We start from the raw sequence: 22,253 nt of genomic DNA, 5'->3' as shown, positions 1-22,253 counted from the left end.
ACAAAGATTGGTTTCTTAAGTTGAATTTGTAAGTAAATTAAAACAGGTACATTTTTAAAGTGTAACTCCAGTCATCTATCTATCTATAAGCTTTGAATAACACAGGGAAGAGTTAACACCCCTGTGGTGTTTGTTTTGTTGCCTGTGCCCCTTTTCAGAAAATTGCACCTCACTTTCTGTCCCTTTGAATTTTGAAAAATGTGGCTTGTTGTGGAAAGGATTGGTGAAAAAGCTTCAGTTGCAACACCTTTTCCCCATAATAACCCTTTTGAGAGTGAATTTCCTTCCATGGGGTAGATTTCTCTCATTTCCTGTTGTCTCACTATCATTTGTAATTATGAATCGTTTGTAAGTCTAACTCGGGGAGTGCCTGTATAGCATTTTAAAATTCATTTTAAAAGAAGAGGGAAAAGATTGCTTTGTCACATACCCCTTAGTTTTACCCTTGACATAGCCATGAGTCATAGCAAATTACAGTCCATAGGCCGCATTCCAGGAACGAACAATTTGGGATCAGAAACCTGGCTTCAATTTATACACAATGTAGACTTATACATGACTAATTATGGTACTTTAGACAAAACGTTGGGCTCGATGGAAGAATGTGGGCAGAGGAGAACCAAGTGATCATCCTGTGCCAATGAACTCATTTTTCTTTTGTTGATTCTAATTCAGTTTCTGAAAGTAAGCAAATAAATAAACAAAACATTAGAGCAAGTCTGCTCTGGGATACTGAAACTTCCCAGGAGGCTGTGGTTTCCTTTAGAAAAGGGAAATGTAAATTTTACATCTGATTAGATTAGTTTTGTGGTAACCCACATTGAATAAATCTGTCTTCCCTTTCCGCGGTTTGTCAGAGTTTATAGCAGGTTTGTAAACACACAGCTTTCACCATTACTTTCCAGGCAATAAAGGCAGCCATGCAGAAAAGCCACCCATAAATGTCAGGAAACAGAGATGTTTTGTTGCATTCCAAGGGCTTTGAAGGTCGAGTTCAATTCAGTTAGCTCGCCTGGAAGGACTGTGGTGTGATATGATGATCGAATATGTGTTTAGGTGAGATACATATGTTACTAGCTCTCTGCTGCTCTGTGAGGAGTTGTGAGAAATTAGCCGCCAGGACCTGGAGGAGTTTCTCTGGGAAAAACTCTATTAAATGTCGAGTTTTCTCTTGTTCTATGGAAATCATTATAGGAATAATGAAATCCTGCTTTGCTCTCTTTCTGGCCTGTTGGCATCTTAAATTGATTTGAGCCTTTGGGCTGTTGTCATTATTTCAAAAACACGAAACTAATAAATAATAATGAAGGGGAAATATGCTTATATACCACCTATTAAAACAAACGAGAATGAAGAATTTTGATGTACATTCTAAACTTTATTGTTTCTTATGCTAGCAAAACTTGTAGCATAACAAAAAAGGAGACTAACTGGTGAAAACAAACCATTTAGAATGTGGTTGATGGTTTGACGGTTTAAGACGTTTCCTGTTCACTAGCCAAATACTATTTGTCAGGCTAGTTGTCAGGCTATTATAGAAAGTTTAAATATTGGCTTTTGGATGAGCAACGTTTCGACTTTTTCCCTCTGGGTCTGTGATTCCATAAGTAGGGTTGCCTTCATCATATCTGGAGGCCTCCCACTAAAAGCCCATGAAGTGACCTTCCATCTATGACAGTGGTTCGCACCCTGTGGGTCCCCAAATGTTTTGGCATTCACTCCCAGAAATCCTAAAAGCTGGTAAATTGGCTGGGATTTCTGGGAGTTGTAGGCCAAAACACCTGGGAACCCACAGGTTGAGAACCACTGATCTATGAGGAGAAGAATATAGTTCAGTGGTGGAAAACATACTTTACATTCAGTAGGTTACAAGTTCAATCTCTGACATTTTCAGAAAGAGCTGGAGTGAGTAAAAGTTTATTTCTGTACTCCCATCCTCAAGAAAAACAGTGGCCCATCATTGTAGAGAGTCCAGACAACACTGAAAAAGATGGACCAACGGTCATCCTAAGTATATTACAACATCTTATCTTATTTTCACATCTGAAGACATGTTCCTCTTATAAAGTAGACCAGCCTCCCATCTACATTGCAGAATTATAACAGTTTGGCATCACTTTAATTGCCATAGCGCCATCTAATAGGATCCTGGGGTTTGTAGTTTGTTGTAGCACCAGAGCCATTGGACAGACAAATACAAATCCCAGAATTCCATAGCACTGAGCCATGTCAGTCAACCTAGCGTTAAACTGGGTTGTTGTATGTTTTCTGGGCTGTATGGCCATGTTTCAGAAGTATTCTCTCCTGATGTTTAGCCCATGTCTATGGCAGGCATCCTCAGAGGTGTCAGGAGAGAATACTTCTGGAACATGGCCATACAGCCTGGAAAACATACAAGAACCCTGTGATCCCAGCCATGAAAGCCTTCAACAACACATAGTATTAAACTGCGATAATTCTGCAGTGTACAGCCCAAAAGTCCAGAACTGCATAAGTAGAAAGAATAGGCTCCTTGCCTTTCTTTTTCTGTCTCTCACATTTTGTCATGTTCAAAGATGACATAATATAAAACACCTTCTATACACAGGTTGCTGTGAATGCAATTTTTGATGGGAATGTTAATTCTAGCAAGCAGGGAATGTAGAGATTTCCCTCTCCTTTTTTGCTTAATTAATTAGGAGAGGTGGATAACAAACAAAATGTATTATGATTATGATTATTACCTATTTTTGAGCTCTATCTTGCTTTCTCTATGTGAGTGCTGGTGTCATTGGTTTATTAGTAATTAATTGCCTCTATGTAAGCTGCCTTAAGTCCCCTGCGGGGTAGAGAAAGGTGGGGTATAAACACAGCAAGTAAGTAAGTAAGTAAGTAAGTAAATAAACAATGATAATTAGTTAGCATTCATTTTGGTATCTAATGGGGGACTCTACAAAATGGTCACCCTGCCTCACTCATACTAGTGCTAGAAGCATGCTTTCCTTATACAGAGCCTTGTCAGGGAAAATGACCCCAGCTAGGGTTCAAAAATGGAGGCATTAGTGAAATGAATATAGCCATTTATTTCACAGCACTAGTTCACAGTTTAGTATTCAGACTGTGCTATCTGGCCCTGAAGCAAACTTACTTTACTATTTACATCCGTTTTCAAAATCCCCCCTCTGTGTGTATGTGTTTGTGTATGACTCAATCATTAACAGCATTCATTAAGTCCTAATGAAAAGTTACCAAACAACTACCAAGAAATTATTTCCTCCTCCTCCTCCTCCTCCTCCTCCTCCTCCTCCTCCTCCTCCTCCTCCTCCTCCTCCTCCACTACCACCGATTACTTGATAATAGGCTCAGAATGGCCTTAAACATGTTTAATTTGCTTTTCCTTGTGAGTCCATAAAATCATATTAATTCTGCTTTGTTCCTGACATTTTCTTTGGTTGCAGGTATATCTCTTTTGACATGGTTTTGGACTTCGGGTCATGCTGTGAATTTCCTTTCAGATTGCAGTTGCCTGTGGAGAGACTGCCTCGGGCAGTTGACTAGGACAGAACATGGTTTTTCCTGTTGTGTGCCTTCAAATATTTCCTACCTATGGTGACTCTAAGGGGAACCTATCACAGGTTTTTTTTTTTTGCAAGATATGTTCAAAAGAGATTTGCCTTTACCTTCCTCTGAGACTGAAGGTGTGTGACATATCCAAAGTCACCCAGTTGATTTCATGACTAAGGAGGGATTTGGACTCTGGTCTCCAGAATCCAGCTCTCAAACTATTACAGCACACTGGCTCCTGGCATTTATTTTAATGTTACGGCACTTTTGCTGTTCAGCTGAGAAGAGATACTTCTGGGATTTCTCAGCTCTTGTGCCAAAACAACATGGCTGGATTTTGCATATTAAACACCTTGACTTGAGTGGAAAGGTCAATTTTCTTTTCCGCCAAATGCCCCAAATGTTTAAGAGGTTTACTGCTGATAAGGACATGTATCCCCTGAGGCAAAGGGAAAACCTAATGTCTGTAATATCAGGTCAACATAACATAAGCATAAAGTCATTGAGACTTGACAAGAGGTTATTAGATATGTGTAATATGCCGGGCATTATTTGGCTCACACCTACTGCTAAAACATACTGTACCTCTGCTTTTTTGTTCTCTTGGGCTTTCTTCCAGAAGGAATGCTATAGCATCAGTTACAACAGAAATGTCTAGCTGCCATTTTTCTGTACATTAAAAACAAAATGAATCTATGGAGAGTCTTTCTTGAGGTAGCTAGTGATAACATTTAAACCAAACCTTCTGAAAATGAAAAATGGGTAGATTTTAAAATGTGAAATGAAGGAGGTTATGCTCAAAAAGCAGAAAAGGAGGTGTTGCACTTCTACAGTTATGGCTTCCTACTGTGGTGATTATATTGGCTATTACAAGTTAAGGAGGTCAAGTCATGTCAGTACATAACAGCCAACCACTGGGGAATTCGTGGAAGCCTCAGGAATTGGTGATTCAGTAAGCAGTTTTCCCAAGCCTGTCAGTTCTGGACAAAGTGTTAGTGGACACAATACATTAAAAAACTACTTGCCTGCAGATACAGCTTGACAGATGACCTCAAGCTGTGGATTTATAATTCACTGAAATGTATCTTCCTTTCACATCCAACCTCACTCTCTCTTTCCCTCTCGATCTCTTTCTGCCCATGTACACCATATGACAAATGCATCCCAATTGTACTGCTGAGAGGGTAGTTTCCAAATGTGGGCTGGTTTAATCACCAGTTGGAGGTTATGTATATATACTATCAGTTGAGTCACCAACAATGCATCTGAAAATCACAACACATAAGTGGCATATTTGTGAACGTCTTTATTCTTAAGTGTGATTTTACAAAGGGGTTGTATACAGGGGGAAGGCACTCTTTTCTTTTGTTGTTTCTCTCCACAAGATTTTACATCCATGTACTCATCTGATGATGATGATGATGATTATTATGATTATGATGATGTTTATTTATATTCCACTCGAGGCAGCTTACAACATAAATAAAACAATAAGTGCAATAAAATAAAACACAGAAAATGGAATAAACATTAATAACACATCAATAAATACAAAACACAAAATACAGCACAATCAAATACAAAAATTAACAATACAATTATGAGCATTAAGATAAAATACAGTCATTTCTATAAGCTAAAAGGAGCTTGCTATCATAAATCCATATCCTAGAGATTGACTAGTCACTATCAAAAGCCTGTTTAAATACCCAGGTCTTCAAGTCCCTCCTGAATGCTGTGAGGGTGGATGCCTGTATAATCTCCCTGGTGAGGGTATTTCAGAGTCAGGGGTCATAACTAAGAAGGCCCTCTTCCTCATCTAGCTATCCATCTGTTGTCTATCACTACCATCTATCTATATACAAGAATATAGATATTGATAAAAAATATCCCTGTTCTCCCTAAAATGGGTCTCATTGTGGCTCAAACTGAATAGAAAAATATAATTAAAAAATAAAGCATAGTCAACATATTTTAAAAACAATGACATTAAAAACTCCCCTTAAAGCAAATCAGTGAGGAAAATACAACCTGCCAGTAGAACACCTCCTCCCATAGTAATAAGTGAATTGCCCAAAGCCCTACTAAAGAAAAGGGTTTTGGTCCATCTGTGAAAAGACAACTGAGAAGGGGACAGCCTGTCCTCCCATTGCGAGGGAGTGCCATACAACTTAGAAGGAATGTCTATTTATCCAACCATGTTAGAAGCAATTTTAAATTTTTATTTGAATCATAGGGTGAAAATACATGTTGTGGAATCATTGTCTTTAAAGTTGAAACATGTAATAATGACAAGCAAAGGTGGGGCTTGTCGGGCTTTTATATGTCCTTGGACTACAAGTCTTAGCAACCTTAACCAGCACAGCCTTTGGTGAGGGGTGTTATGAGTTGTAGTTCAACATATCCAGAATGCTACACAATTCCTCCCCTAGAGAAGTGTGATTATGCACAAGTAGTGGCTACTGGAGAAACAGGGTTCTACTTCCCGTAGTGTAGATACCAATATGACCATAATTATATTACATTACTAAACTGTTATCAAAAGATGGAACAGAGCAGAAAATGTACCTTTCAGAGATTTAATATTTTCTTTTAAAATAAAGATGTTCCCTTGGCTTTTGTTATGCCATTAGAAAAAAAATGGTGACATTATTTCTATATGCATGTCACCAGAAAGGATAATTTTGCTCATTTTTGTGCCTTCTAATGTGAATCTAGGTTTCTCACAGCATGCATGAGTGAGTACCTATTTCATCAAGGAACAACAGTGTGTATTGCTGATGTACCTCTGATTTTTTGGCCATTCCTACAGATGCCATGTATTAGATGTGGGTAGTTGGTAGGGAAAGGCCTAAGCACATACGCTTCCCTTGGAGCTGTTGAAGCTTCTAAGGCAGTGGTTCTCAACCTGTGGGTCCCCAGATGTTTTGGCCTACAACTCCCAGAAATCCCAGCCAGTTTACCAACTGTTAGGATTTTTGGGAGTTGAAGGCCAAAACATCTGGGGACCCACAGGTTGAGAACCACTGTTGTAAGGGCTACCATGTGATGCTTCTATGAAATGTTCCATCCCCTAAACAACTATAATCTTTGAAGTCATAATACAGCTGGCCAGTGTTCTTTTCATGCCAATCTCTGTTTTATAACACAGTTGCTATGAATGGTTTAGAAGCAACTGTCATTGACAGTAATGGGGCTTACTTCAAAAGAACTATACAAAAGATTGGAACCCTAACAGTTGTCAAAGGGAGGAAAAAATTCAGAAGAAGAAAAAAGCGAACATTAACATGTTTACCCATTATCTGTTTATTTCCTGCAATCCTTGATGAATATTACACCAGTAGCAGATAGCATGAAAAATGCAAACCTTGCATGAACAGCAGCTTCACTTGCCACTTTGCTATAAATATCATGTTGTTCAAGCTTTAAATTATGAGTTTAGCAGATGGACCCAAAGTGTGGCTGCTGTCAGACCAGGAAGATGAAATGTCCTTGGATGTGTGTATGCATTTGTGTGTGTATTGTGTGCACAGAGGGAGGCAAAGAGGGAAAAGGAAAAGAATAGAAGAGAGTGTCTATAATTCAAGCAAAATATGGCAGCTTTTATCCTCAAATGTCTAGTAAATCTGGTTGTCTGTCAGAGAAATATGGCTCTGCCAATTCTTTTTGAAGCCATAATAATCTTTTTTGTTTTATTTCTTCTTTCAAGTCAAGGGTGCTTGCTGAAAGAACCGCTTTCTTTTCCTCATCTTTGAGAGCAAAGCTGCTAATCTGATGGACCTGTAAAACTCTACTTAGCAAGAGTGGTGTTGACTGAGGGATAGGAAAGTCATAAGAAAAAATAGGAAGAATGATCACTTTCCTCTCTCTTTTTTCCAGTGGGACCAGATGGTAGGTGTTCATTGTAATTGCTAGGAAAGAACACTTATTAGGCTTAGTTCCCACACATAGAATGTGGTAGAGTATCAGACCTTTGTCTGCCCATATACTGCAGACACTTCAGGATCTCATTTTGCCTTATTTTTAAGTAAACCAACCTGTTTGCTGGAAAAATATATGGTTTGGAACAAAATTATCCTTCCATTTTTGCATGTTTTCAAAATCTGGTTGTATAGTTACAATCCCCCCAATGTATACATAATAAAAAGTATAAGAAGTTTTATATTTTAAAGTTAAATGCATATGAAATGGCCAACATAATTTGACTCATGCTACATTTATAAAGCAAAGTGACTGATGATGCAAAAACAGGTTGGAACAGACCTTAAATAAATACATGTGAACAGACTGGTCTAACCAAACTTTATGCTACAATTCATGTGCATGGGAACAAATAATACAAAATGCAGCCTGGCATGCAGCATGTTAAAGATGCAATTCTTCATACTTTTCATTCTTAAAGAATAAGTAATTTTAGTAATTTTCTTCCCAATATAAAGAAAGGTTCACTGTTGACCACACATTCAAGATTTCTGGCTGTCGCTTGTGTGACCTTGCTATTAACCTTCTACAAGTGCCGACTTCCCAAAGTCAAGGCAGGCGTTGTGGTTTCTGCTTGTTCTTGCTTGTGCCACTTTTGGGGACTGGTGAAAGAAAAAGTGTGTCCAAGTATCTTGCAAAACAACAGGCTATGAAAGCTCTTCTTATTCTTGAGTGGCTTTTAAAAAGAGAATGAAGTGGAAAGCCGGTTTCTATTGTTAGCTACAAATCAGACATGCCTGCTAGTAAGCGTATCCAGCATATTTAAAGGAAAAGCAATCTTGTCCAGCTGGCAATAGGCAATTGAATTTCATTTGTTCAAGACTTTTGCTTTTCTTCACTTTCTTTTCCCATACAGCAAGTACAAACTAGATGTAGCCAGAAGGCGCTTCCTTGGCCAAAAATATTTTCTCACTACATTTGGGTCAACTAAGAAACTGTTAACTGGACACCATTTCTTCTGGTATGCTGCAATGACTAGAATGTCTGTTGGTTGTATCATCAGAGAAGAACAATTCCTATTATGAACTTATGGAAGTAAAATAATTCATGTGCTGCTTGTTCAGCATCTATATTGGAGCACATACATAAGAGAATATGGTTTTATTTTAGGCATAAATTGAGGAAGTAGTTTTTAAACCTGGAAAGCTCAGTGTTTCTGCCCAATGTATTTCTTTCAAACCAAGCATAACATCATCTGAGATTCACAGAGGATATCCAGAAAGGTTGTCTTACAGCCTTCTGGATATTGTTAGCTTCCAGCTCCCATCAGATGCATCAGACATGAGTAAGAAATGATAGGAGCTAGAAACCAGTCACATTTGTGATGGGGAATAAAGCTTTAGCAGCAAAACAGAAATCATGCTGGGGGCATGGGACTGAATTCAATTGATTTGTCCCCAGTCGAGTAGTCTTATTAACAACTTTGTCAGACAGCCGCCAGTGTTACTCCATAGAGGGGCATGGGGAATCCAGTACCCCATGTTCCACATCGCCTGGATCCAGGTGAGGGTGATCGGAAGGGGGGAATTGTGAGGGCTTCCCCCCCCCCCATAGATTCTTTGGCAACACAGGAGGCCTCCTGTATTGCCCTGGTGACGGCATGCGCCGGCTCTGTCCTACTTCACCCATGGAGCTGTGCTGGTGGCGCCTGATGGGAGGCAACCACCTGTGTGGGTGACCTGGGCTAAAATCCGTGCCTGCCGCTGATTTTAGCCCTTTGTGATGAAGTGGTAAGTAAGGTTTTAATGGGAATCAACATGCAGCAAGTAGAGACACCACAGGCACAGTTCTTCCAAAGCGATAAAGCCCACTTCTTAGGTGTGCTAAACTGAAACACTTGAATTGTGGAAAGACCTATTTGATCTCAGCCTCAGCCAAAAATGTTTTTCCACTATTTTTGCAACATATTTCCAGACACTTTTGGAGGGTTTGCAATTCTAATGATAGTGATGGAAAGTTTATCATAATAGGCAAGAGGTGGTAAAGGATTGCAGTGTATTTTGGTTTTAAAAAGGAAATAATTCAGTGAAGAATGCTGTAGCCTGGCTATGATCAGTAAAGACAGAAAATCTTCTTCATTTTTACGTGTAAAATAAAGGCTAGCTGCAGTACAGGGCTTCCAGACTGAAAATTGGGAAGATTTCTTGTTCTTTTAATGGTTGTATAAATGATGGAATTTCAACAGGACTGTTTATCACACAGCCAGGTAACAAGCAACACCTGCTAAAATTCCTCTTCCACACACCTGTTGAAGAAACAGGAGCTCTCTCCAGGTTTCCATTTGGCAACCCTGTCTAGAACTCATCCTTTCGATCCCAGCAAACCTTCCCTGCTTCCTGAAAAATATGACAAAAGTGCTTTAAGCCCCCAAACTTAATAATTGCTATTCAGTTCTTCAGGGACTGTTTTCTCCTCTATATGTAAACCCTTGTCAAAGTTTCTCAGATGAATATTTTGACTTAGCACTAGCCTGAGCTGTACTTGATAGTTGGGGTTGAATTGGCAAAATGGTATCAGGCCAATGTAGAGTAGCAATTAGAGTGCTGCACTGGACAAGAGGATCCAGATTAAAGTCCTCAGAAGACCATTACATTCACAGGGTGATCTTGAACCATATGTTCTCTTTCCTCCTAACCGGCCATGTAAATTGCTGTGAGGATAACATTACAGAGAGAAAAAGAGTCTCATACACTGCCTTAGAGAAAAGGTAGGTTATGAAATAAATAAATACAGTAGAGTCTCACTTATTCAAGCTAAACGGGCCGGCAGAAGCTTGGATAAGCGAATATCTTGAATAATAAGGAGGGATTAAGGAAAAGCCTATTAAACATCAAATTAGCTTATGATTTTACAAATTAAGCACCAAAACATCATGATATACAACAAATTTGACAGAAAAAGTAGTTCAATACGCAGTAATGTTACATTGTAATTACTGTATTTACGAATTTAATACCAAAATGTCACAATATATTAAAAACATTGACTACAAAAATGGCTTGGATAATCCAGAACCTTGGATGAGCGAGGCTTGGATAAGTAAGACTCTACTGTATATAAACCAAGAACGGACACCGAGTACCTTAAAGGTCATTACTGCACCAGGTATGACCACCCTGAGCAAAAATAGGACAGTCCTCCCTCAATTATGGAGAAATGTTGCTTCTTGTGGGCAGAATTCTCATCTCATCTATGTCCTCTACACCTTGCTTTCAGTACAAAATCTGGTTCCTTCCCAAATTGATTAAATAATTGTCAATTCCAGTTTTCTATACAATGGCTGGTATGATTTCTGGAAGGATCCAGGCAGTGTCAGTTCAGCAGTGAATTTGTTCTAGATTATAATATACCCTTGAAAGACATTGTTTAAGGCAGAATAATCCACACCTTGGAAAGCGAGATTAAAGTTGTTTTACAATCTCATCACACAGGCAAAATGGCATATTCTACGACACTTCGGTTCAAGGATGGAACCTGCCAGATCTCATCAGACAACGGAGATCTACTTCTGGCAGGGCTCTATCCCTGAACAGAGATGAAAATGTCATAAGAGTGTAGTCGAGAGTGACCCCCAAATAGAAGATAGTTTATATTGCTCGATAACAAGAGGGAGCAAGGAAAACACGGGAGGATTTCCATGTTCTCATTGAGAAGAATGGGGGGAAGCTAGGTGGCAACCCTTCCCCCATGGCGTAAGTAAGGAGTGATATGGGCAATATGGGGCATGGGGTGCCAGGTTCTCCAAGCTGCCTGCCGGATTTGCCATGATGCATGGCAAATCTCCCCCCCCCCCCTGCAATTTTGACCTCAATGTGATGAGGTCCTTAGTCTAACATTCAGACTAAAACCAGGTATGGATCCAGCATACAACTGACATTGGAATAACCACTCTTCCATCTTCTGGAGATAGAAAAATGGCCCTCAGATATTTGCCCACCTCTGACATAAATATCCATGATACTTAAACATGATGAAACCTTCTTCAACATACCTTAAGTAGATGCTCTCCTCCACTTTTTCACCTTCTCCTGAGTTCGGAATGGATCAGGATATATATGTGACTAAATATCTGCACATTTAAACCCAAATCTAATTGGTGCTTCAAGTAAAAGTATACCCATCGAAGCAATGGAATTTGTGTATGTTGTTTTAGAATTGATTCAATGGATTAGTCAAGTTGGAACTAGCAATTGGATTTATCCATAAGATGAAAAATGGTACAGTGAAGAAAATGTGTTCCTTTATGATGCCATTTCATTTCATACTGGAAAAAACACTGTGATACATGGTAGCATTGGGATAAGAGAATACTAAAGGAGAAAATTAAATAAAGTAAGTTTTACATAGAGCAGTTCTTAAAATGAAACAAATTTACTAAGTGCAGCCATTATTGTTTTCAATGGATATTACACATGAGTAAAAATCAAATGAAGCCTGAAAACCTGTAGCAGGTTGATAATAAAAGTACCATAAATGTGCAGGAGTATTAAAAAGTGATTGAGTTCTTCATTACAGTCGTAAAAATAGATATTGTGAAACCAGTACAATATTATACCACATCATGTCATCTCAGAGACTAAAACCTTTTGCATTAATCTTTACCTTTGAATTGTCCTTCTGCATTTGCTGTTATCTTACATTCAGGAAAACAGCAGATAAAAGAAGGGCCATAAAAACCATCTCATTTGTGGATGCACCTGCAGCATGCTTCCAATACTAATAATTTCTGCATAGCATGTAAAACTCCCTTTGGAGAGATTGTAGCTGCTAACACGCAGGCACAACAAGGGGAAAAGATTATGAAAAATAACTCTTATGGGCCATTCTTTGTCTAAAACAATATTCTCATTTTCCTGTTCCTTCCTCACTGATACAGTATTAGTTGGCTGGAAATTGTTTGTTTGCTTGCTTTTTCCTCCAATGAGCCTCATGTAGTATAAATGGCTCTGATCATTTCCATTTTATCCACAGCTTAGCAGTGACTTTGTTCTTGGTGTTAATCCACACTTCAAATGAGTTGTCTAAGGCTGGATCTATACTGCCATATAATCTAATTTTAGAATGCAGATTAAATGTGTTGAGCTGGATTATATGGGTCTACAGTGCCATATAATCCAGATCAATGCAGTCAATCTGCATTCAGTAGATCCTTCCTAAACCAGAACCAGGTTGAGAAAAGCCTGACCTAAGTATTAGTGGTGGAACAATATCCTCCATAACATTTTATATCAATAAAGAAAGGAATATTGGACAGGCCATGAGGCACTCACAACACTGTCCTCTCTTATTGCACTACTACTGCCCAAGATGCCTCACCCTGCCTAATGATAGGACTGACCTGAAGGACAACCTATGTTGACTTGCTCCAGATATGCAAACTCTTAGTGTACAGTCTTTCTCAATCCTCCCTAGAAATGGAGGTGCATGGTAGAAGATCTAAACTAAAGGGGACAAAGTGTGATCCATTGGCCCGGTTTGGCCTCCACACTCTTTGCCCTCTCTACACTCATTCTCATCTCAAACCAGGATAGTCACATCTGGTTTGAGGGAGAGTGGGACGAGGTCCCACTGGCCTAAAATAAACTAGGATGCAGCCCAAAAGGGAGAAAAATGACATCTGCATTCCAGGCATGGCCCTTGAATTCCCAGGTTCCAGATATAATCACAAGACCTTAGGAAGTTCCTCACCCAGACCATTTGGCAAATTCATGACACAGATAAAAATTACTAGCAGTAACAGTACTATTGTGCGCCTTGGGCTTGTACAATAAACTATTTTGATTGATTGCTAGCAGTAACCACATCAATGTAGCTCTGCAAAGCATTCAGAATAAGATTGAATTAACTGTACTATAATGAAGGTTATGAGATTTTGGAATCATTTTGACATATTTTAGGTGTGTTATTTGTTACAAAGTTCTAGTGAGGCTATCAAACAAACTTTGGATTTTTAGTCCTGATGGTTTAAAAGTAATGCTAAAACTTTGCAGGGCTTAGAATAGTTACCTTTGTAACTTATATCTCTCAGAATCTCTCAGATAGCATGGCCTTCTGAAATTTCTTTTCTTCTTCATCTAATATAGTTACTTTCCAAGCTCAGAAGATATTACATTATTGCTTTTTCTTGGCCCTGAATAAGCCATACCTACACACAGTCCAATCAGAAAACTATTAATTGTAACAATTAGAGTACTTGAAAAAGAAAATGGTGGGAAAGTACATTAAATCCCCCGCAAACTGCTGATTGACATAATTGTTTGGTTTCTTTTACTTTTTCTTGAGACTATTTCTCTTTATTTCCATTACTTATTATGAAACATAAAATATTAAAGTTATAACATTTTGTACAACAATCTGGGCTACACATAAATACATCCTATGATGTGTAAACAATACAATGGATTATTTTTTGACTAGTCTACTCAACTTGAAACTAGCAAGGGATATCAAGGAAAGGCTCACATACTGTATTGCATTACAGCCATTTGTACCTGTGGTTCCTAACTGTTTATGTGTATATACAGAATCATAGAGTTAGACGAAACTACAGGGACCACCTAGTCCAGTGGTTCTCAACCTCGGGTCCCCAGATGTTTTTGGCCTACAACTCCCAGAAATCCCAGTCAGTTTACCAGCTGTTAGAATTTCTGGGAGTTGAAGGCCAAAAACATCTGGGGTCCTCAGGTTGAGAACCACTGACCCAGTCCAACCTTTAGGTGGAGTACTTGGAAAAATCTCACTTTGATCAACATCCAGTCATTAGTCCCAACCAACGTAAACTCACTGAAGCAACAGAAAGTACGTAAATGCTGATTTGCAAGGTTTTCTGTTAATTCAGTGGAATTTATTCTAATAGGAGCTAACAATTGGATTTAGGCCTCAGCTTTCTTTGAAAGTACTAGGCCACATTTTGACTACTTTGTTCTCTGTCTGTAAAACTCATAAATTTAATCCTCACAAGAGTAATTCATCATGCCTGCTACTTATTGATTTTGGTCTATCTGCCAGGCAGAGTGGTTCTGATTGCTTAAAACTAAGTGAGAGAAGAATCCGAATTAGCTTATTATTGAGATAGATTTTTTAAAATGGTTAGAAAATAGCAAAGTCCACATGGATTGACAAGAGATACTAGATGCTAGTTATGATGTGATATATATTAAACAACCTCCTGTTTATCAAGTTTTATCATATGTAACAGATTAGACAAAGGAATTCTCAATGTCTGCTTCAATTATTTAGCACAGATAATTCCCCTCCCCCAGTAAATTAAGAAACAGCTCACACCTCTCACCAGTTCTTCTATAAACATAATAACTTTATTTTAATGGATCTAATAGTGATATATGTTAGAGAATCAGACCATTTGAAAATTATTGTCATTTGCAACTCTTCAAGCTATTAATCTGTTAAAAGAAGTCTCAATGAGGGATTTTACAGTGCCTTCTTGGCAGCAGTAGTTTTTGTAAAATATGGGCACAATTACAGCGAGCTCTCCCTGTGTAAGAGCTCCATTGAAATTAAATGGTAGTTGCATTGTGGTTAATGTCTATCCTATTCTTGTACCAGCTATGTTATTGTACAACTCCCATTCATTTTAATGGAGCATTAAAGCTGGTATCCCTTGTGAGCTATTTCACAGTTCTCATTCACACAAAGTGGACCCTCATCCACATTAGTGACTATATGTATTGGTTTTGCAATGTTCTAAGTGATTAGTTTTCTGGATTTTTATGCACACAGACCTAGGACTAACATTGAATAATACATTTTAAATATGCACTAGGATCATTTGAAGAAAAATCTGTTTTAATTGGGAGCAACATTTGTATTTGATGTCATCTTGTTGAGGAAGTAAGGATACACACATTCCCATTGAATTGCAGTGAACAATGTATGCCTCTGTTCATGGCTTGACAGAACTACAGTACCCCGACCATCGAACAGGAGATTCTGGCCAATGGGCAGGGGCCATGGGAAGGCTTTATTGATCCAATGTGGTTGGTACACAGCCTGAAGAGCACCTACCAAGATAGACTGCTGTCTTTCATTGTACCAAAAACTATTGTTGAAGACTGGGCTAGAATTCTTGTTGGCCTTTGCATGCCAGATGTTGGGAGCCACCAATTTATCCTTTGCTTCAGGCACAAAAAATGTTCTTATTTGGCTCTGCATCACTGGTTTACTAAAGTCAGATTTTAAAATGTGGCCATGTAAGCTTCACTTGTTCTCAGTGATTACTCCTAGACTAAATGGGTAGGTTGCCATTCTTCATAGTCAAGGGAAGCCTTTTTCCCAGTCCATGTATTACCTGTGCTTGTGCTGCCCTCAATCCCACCAATACTTTTTTCTGTTGAGTACAAGCTATGCAGCGGCCACATGAAATATTTAGATACCAAAGCATTAGAATTACTTCTCAGCCCTACCAGTTCTGTCCTTTCATTTTTCCCACTCCGATTATTGCATCCATGCTATGGATGTAGCTACTAATAACGGATGTGCCAAACTAGTAAAGATGTTGCTTCAGTAGTAATTGCATGTAGTGGCTGAAGGTCAAGCTTCAGAAGCCATCATTAAAATATAATATGCACTTTAAAGAACACTGGGATTTTTCAAACTCATTAATTTATTTTCCTTTACTGGAGTCGCTTCCCTACTGTTGTTTGCAATTATAGAATTATTTTCAGACCAGTGATTAAATATCTGGCAATGCAATGTTGCCAACTGACCCAGGCTTGAAAAATATGCACATATAATTTACACGCCTTCTTTTGCATTCTCCCTCTGCCACTTAATATCACGTTGTTCTCCTGCAGCTGGTGGCAGTTGCAGGCCTCTTGGTAGCCCTCCCTAAGCCACACGGAAAGGCTCAACTATTCTCCACATACCACCGCTGTTTTCTGGTTCTGACCTGCAGAAGTGTATGAATAGCTGTCAGTCAGCAGACTGAAGCTATCGTAATGCACAATCATTATGATAAATAATTCTCTTGACCGTAACAGATTATTCAGCCAACCATAAAAATGCAAGATGAATGGGAAACTTGGGATGTTCCTTTTAAAAGGAACACAGTAGAGTCTCACTTATCCAACATAAACAGGCCAGCAGAACGTTGGATAAGCAAATATGTTGGATTATTAGGAGGGATTAAGGAAAAGCCTATTAAACATCAAATTAGGTTATGATTTTATAAATTAAGCACCCAAACATCATGTTATACAACAAATTTGACAGAAAAAGTAGTTCAATATGAAATAATGCTATGTAGTAATTGCTGTATTTACGAATTTAGCACCAAAATATCATGATATATTGAAAACATTGACTACAAAAATGCATTGGATAATCCAGAATGTTGGATAAGTGAATGTTGGATAAGTGAGACTCTACTGTACACGTTTTAAAATAATATTTTTATTTAAAAGCAAAAAAATCATTGTACAACAATAAAATGAGCAAACAGATAATAAGGTTATATTTTTTAAAGAAAATACCTTCTAACTAATATTACTACAGCACTACTAAATAGTTACTACAAATAACAAAACAAAATCAAACACAAGAATAAAACAAATACCCAGACATACAACAAAGCTTTCGCACAAAAACAAAACCAACCATCAAACAGAAAAACAAATTTATGGGCTGTTCACTGTCACATCTATTCCCTTTAAGTAATGTTGCATAATCACATTTAAACATTTAATAACATAATGCTAGTTCATAAATCCCACAATTAATGAATACCACTACTATTGTTACAATATATTAATCAATTCAAATCTCTCTTAAACTTGAACACAAATTTCTACTCTGTCAGCCTAGTCAATTTGTCCATCTCAAATAATTAATGAATCTTTGTCAACCATTATAATCTTTCAACTACTGTTTTTCAACCTATAGTATTCCATATACAGTAGTTTGTCCTTCTGTCCTTCACTTCCCCTTTGAGGTGTATTGTTTTTCTTATGGCATGTCTTCCTCAGTGCAGTCAGCTGGTAGAAAGCCCCATCACAAATTTATCATTTATTGACATCCAATGCTTCTCTATGCAGATTTTCTGATTGGCCTCATACAAAACTTGTTGATAGAATTTATTAATCTATTTGCTAAAGTCTTTATGTAGAACTTCCAAAGCAGTTTCCTTCAATATTTCTATCAGCTTCTGGATCATGAATTCCGATTCCATCAATTTTTGATTTGGCTCCCCAGGCCCTTTCTACACTGCCTTATTTCCCAGGATCTGATCCCATTCTATCTTCTTATCCCAGATTATATGGCAGTGGAGACACATATAATCCAGTTCAAAGCTAATAATCTGGGATCAGATCCTGGGATATAGGGCAGCGTAGATCCAGCTCCAGTCAGTTTTGCCAAATAATTATGCATTTCTTTCATTGCCACTGGAATTTCTTTTATCATCCATCTCAGTTCTCATCAAAATTTGGGTTAGTCCAATTGGTTCAGGATAATCTACAAATGTTCTTTCAATAGCCATTTGCCTTAGAGTCATTTAATTGATCAATTGATCTGAAATATCAATTATTTTCTTACAGTAGTTTTGCTTAAATGCGCAATGATTGCAATATGAAATTGTTCTATTTCCTTTGTGGAATATAGATGTTCATTTATTTATTTTTTAGTTTATCACCTTATAAAAAGGTTTGTTATTGTAGCTGAATGCAGGGTGGGAATAGAGTACTACAGTAGAGTCTCACTTATCCAACATTCTGGATTATCCAACACATTTTTGTAGTCAATGTTTTCAATGCATTGTGATATTTTGGTGCTAAATTCGTAAATACAGTAATTACTACATAGCATTACTGCGTATTGAACTACATTTTCTATCAAAAATGTTTTATGACATGATTTTTTGGTGCTTAATTTGTAAAATCATAACCTAATTTGATGTTTAATAGGCTTTTCCTTAATCCCTCCTTATTATCCAACATATTAGCTTATCCAACATTCTGCCGGCCCGTTTATGTTGGATAAGTGAGACCTACTGTATTTCTTGTTCTGTCTTGCTATTACTAAGTTACTAGATTTCCCCAAAGAGGGGAGACATTATACTCCAAAGGGTTCAGATGTTTATTTCCTATATGTTTTCATCCTGGGAAATTCCCTATTTTGGCTTCAGAGGACAGCAAAACTTTAACCCTTTATTGGGTGTGTAAGCTATTAGCTGTTACAATCATCCTACCTCGCATTAGCATTTCCTAACAGTCTTTCTTAAGAGTCCAACAACTCTGTGGGAGAGTTTGCAGCAGCTTTGTCTGTTATTTGCATTCCATTTAGCTCTAGATTTAAAAATTATATTATTTGCATCTCCAATAGAAGATAATGCAAATGGGTGTTTAATTATCTAGCAAACAATAATTAATTTCGCCAGGTAAAATCTTTAGTTTATTCTTCAAAAGCAGCAGTTTGGAGTTCTTTTTGCTGTGAGTCACAGTGACCACACTGGGGCAGGTTCCCTTTCTTGACTTCTAACTAGCCTCCAGCTGCCACTTGTTTTGCCTTGGCAGCTGGTGGCTAGTTAGGGGTCACGAAAGGGGCATCATCAGAGGCAGAAACTGGGTTTTCTGAAAGCTTCTCCCTTGGCTGGATGGGCGTCTCCACTTATCCCAAAATATCTCAGAACTGGTGGTTATCTGCAGGTTGTGACTTCTCCTTTGAGAGATTCCTGGGGGAGAAGCCAGTAGTCTGCTATCGTATTCTGTCTCTGAAAAACACTTTCTTTTGGATGCTAACTACATTATTTTTAAATTATGTTTTTAAAGCATCTGTTGATGGATTGTATATGTAATGGTTTTATATGCTTTTGTCTTTTGGGTGAAATTTTATTAACGTATTGTTAATTGTTTTTGCACAGTGTATTTTGCAAGATAATAGAATTCTATGCAAAAATTGGAACAACTGTCCCAAAAGGTATAACCTTCCCTGGCAGTTGTCACCCACCCCACTCCCCTGGGAGTATTTTCATTTGATTAACCAGCCTTTCCTGGTAAACATGAAAAAATATGGCAGTGTTCTTTGCATCCTTATTTTTTTTAGATTGGAGAAGGTTTGGCTCTAGCAGAATTTAGTTTTTTCATTGCCCTACCCCATCTCTGCTCTTTTTGTTAGCTTTCCTGCCAGCAGATCTCAGTCAAAAAAGCAGTTCTGTTGGCAGACTGTTCCATCAGAAAGTCTCTGGGCAGAAGAGGGTTACAATAGCATTAATGCTAACAGGGGCTTGTATCTGATCCTAATTTTCCTAGAGTCACCACTTCTTTGAATTAGGATTACCATTCTTAGTGAAAATTCATTGACATACACATTTATGTAACCATATAGTTTCAGAAGCATCTACTACCAATTAGTATTTTGAAATACTGGTTACCACTGGAATGCCTGCATGAAACCCCCCGCATTAAGTGGCATCCACATACAATTACAATTTGTTCATATATTGGCTTGGAAAATATGGTTCTTGTACTGAAATTATCAGAAGATGGACCCCCCCACCACCAATTCGGAGTTCTCTAAAAATGTCAAAACACATAGCAGAAAATTGATTACGCTGAAAAGCTCATATTTCTAGTTTAATTCCCTCAATTTTCTTTCCCATTTACAGCGCAAGGCAATAATGGTGGTAGGCTTTATAGCAGCATTTCTACTCCTGATCATTGCCCGCCTTACAAATGAAGTCAACTTTCCTCTGATACTCAGCTGCTTTGGACAAGCCAGTGTCAAATTGATGCCATTTTCTTATACACAAAGACGTCCTCTAAGAACACACTATGGATATATTAATGTGAAAACAGAAGAGGTAAGACTTTGTATTATAGTATCTTTCATAAAGCAAATATAGTATCAGTGGAGATGATTCACATATTTTAAAACTGTGTTGCAAACATGGTTATTTTGACTTGTCCTGTGGCAGTAATGCTAACTAGCTAGTGATATGAGAGAATGATTAATCTGATGATTACATAGATTGTTAGCTCTCATTTTACAAGGTTCAAAGCCAGTAGTGGCAATATAAATGGGTCTTGCGGGTATTTTCAATCTCACAGATCCCATCAAGGATCTCATACATGCTTAAGTTAGAATATCTAAACTTTCAGTTGTATTCAGACATCAAAAACAAGACAATATTAATATTGAAATAGCAGAAAATGTGAAAAACAGCAACTATATATAAAGAGTAGAGGCATTTTGGAACATTAAAAATAAATGTTGAGTTTTAGTCTTGTAGGTATATTGATACAGTTAACTGGGCTTGTGAAAATGACTTTGTGGTTATATCTAACTATAGAGATATTTCTACTGAAATATAAGTTGTTATTGAAACAGTGTTAACAAAAGTGTAACCTTCTCTGTCGGTGTCACCTGGTGTCATTCACATCCCTTGCATTCCCTAGTGACACCACTGCTTCTCTCTATTAAAAACAATTCACGACAAAGTGCAATTCATAGTGTTCTCATTCATGATTGATGGAAACTGCAGAAGACAAAAGATGTACAGTTTATTAGTTAACTTTGAACAAAGCTCTTTATCATAGTGGACCAGGACCAATTTCTCCTTCCAGCTCCCTGCTATTAACAGCCCCTCGTACATGTATCTTCAAGTCACCCGTCAACTTATGGTGACCTCATGAATTTTGTAGAATGCTCTTAGGTAAGGATCACTCAGAGGCCATTTTGCTAGCCCCTTCCTCTGAAATATAGCCTACACTGAAACATTTTCTCTCTTGTTATGACCTCAAAGTAATTTATTTTGCCATTTTTGGAGTGGGAAAGGGAAAAAAAGATATTGACTGGGATTCTGAGAGGTTGGAGAGGTTTGATCAGCACATTTGTTTTGTGTTGGGGGACTTAGAGCATATTTGAGAAGATTGTTGCCTCCAAATTGTGCCAAATGAAAATAATTTTAGGAGTTTGTGGGGAGCTTTGGGTTCCTGTAGGCGGCACTTTCGCCCTCTGACTTTTGAAGTTTAAATCAATGGATGCCTCTAGTCTTTGTGTCAACACTTATGTAAACCCCATGGATTCAATGGATCTGCTTTAGTTGGAATTAATAACTGGGTTAATAATTGGATAATTTGTAGCTCAAAAATTGAGATTGTAAATGTGCAGTCATTTCTTCTGATGATATAACTTTAGCATATGATACGATGTTTGAAATAAATGTACTGTGAATTATCTTTTAAAATGATAAAAATACCAATTGATTCTTTCTTGAATTAAAAACTATATGTAATTTTTTAAAAAACCATTATTGCAAAAAAGAAAGGAAAAAACCCATTCTGCCAAAGCAGAATATTTATTGTTCCCATTGTGTTACATGGAAACATGCAGATTTCTAATAATGAAGTGTTGGGGAAAGTCTATGGATTAGTAATTGTAGGGCACTGGAACTATTGGGCATACCTCTGCTTACCTCTTAAGGTGGGAAATAAAATCCCAAAGTACTACATGTTTGGGACAGACTTTGTACTTGATCTGCTATTTTTTTGTGTTAGGAATGAATTTTGTAACATAGTTTAGATATAAAGGAAGATAATTATTTTGGTATGGTTAGTTTCCTATGTCTATCTAGAATTTGGAGAGTCTTTTATTTAATTGTCTAAATACTGAAAATTTGATCTTTGTTTATATATCAAGCTCTATTTATAACCTGACTTTTAATTAAGCATAAAAAACAAGGTGTACCTGGGCTTCTATTTATGTATGTAAGGCAC

The 22,253-nt window shown here is 37.7% G+C and overlaps 1 protein-coding gene and 1 non-coding gene across 4 annotated transcripts in view; both read left to right on the top strand.

The window, feature by feature from the left end:
- The window catches only part of st6galnac3 (ST6 N-acetylgalactosaminide alpha-2,6-sialyltransferase 3), a 457,135-nt gene that overhangs the window by 170,480 nt on the left and 264,402 nt on the right, over positions 1-22,253 (top strand). Inside the window, exon 2 of one of the 3 annotated variants that reach the window (XM_008114114.3) lies at positions 20,144-20,338. The exons of 1 other annotated variant lie outside the window; for it this stretch is intronic. In XM_008114114.3, the coding sequence (XP_008112321.1) occupies positions 20,144-20,338 (195 nt within the window). Of the gene's footprint in view, positions 1-20,143; positions 20,339-22,253 lie in introns of those variants that run through there. One more of the 3 variants, XM_062978133.1, reaches the window with a different exon arrangement.
- On the top strand, positions 18,992-19,092 carry mir5428 (microRNA mir-5428). The gene has a single exon (NR_130028.1). It is a non-coding gene; the product is annotated as a microRNA mir-5428 (primary transcript).

Source organism: Anolis carolinensis, chromosome 4, assembly GCF_035594765.1.
Source record: "Anolis carolinensis isolate JA03-04 chromosome 4, rAnoCar3.1.pri, whole genome shotgun sequence".
In the NCBI taxonomy this organism is placed as follows: domain Eukaryota; kingdom Metazoa; phylum Chordata; class Lepidosauria; order Squamata; family Dactyloidae; genus Anolis; species Anolis carolinensis.
This window is presented reverse-complemented; position numbering and strand designations above follow the sequence as displayed.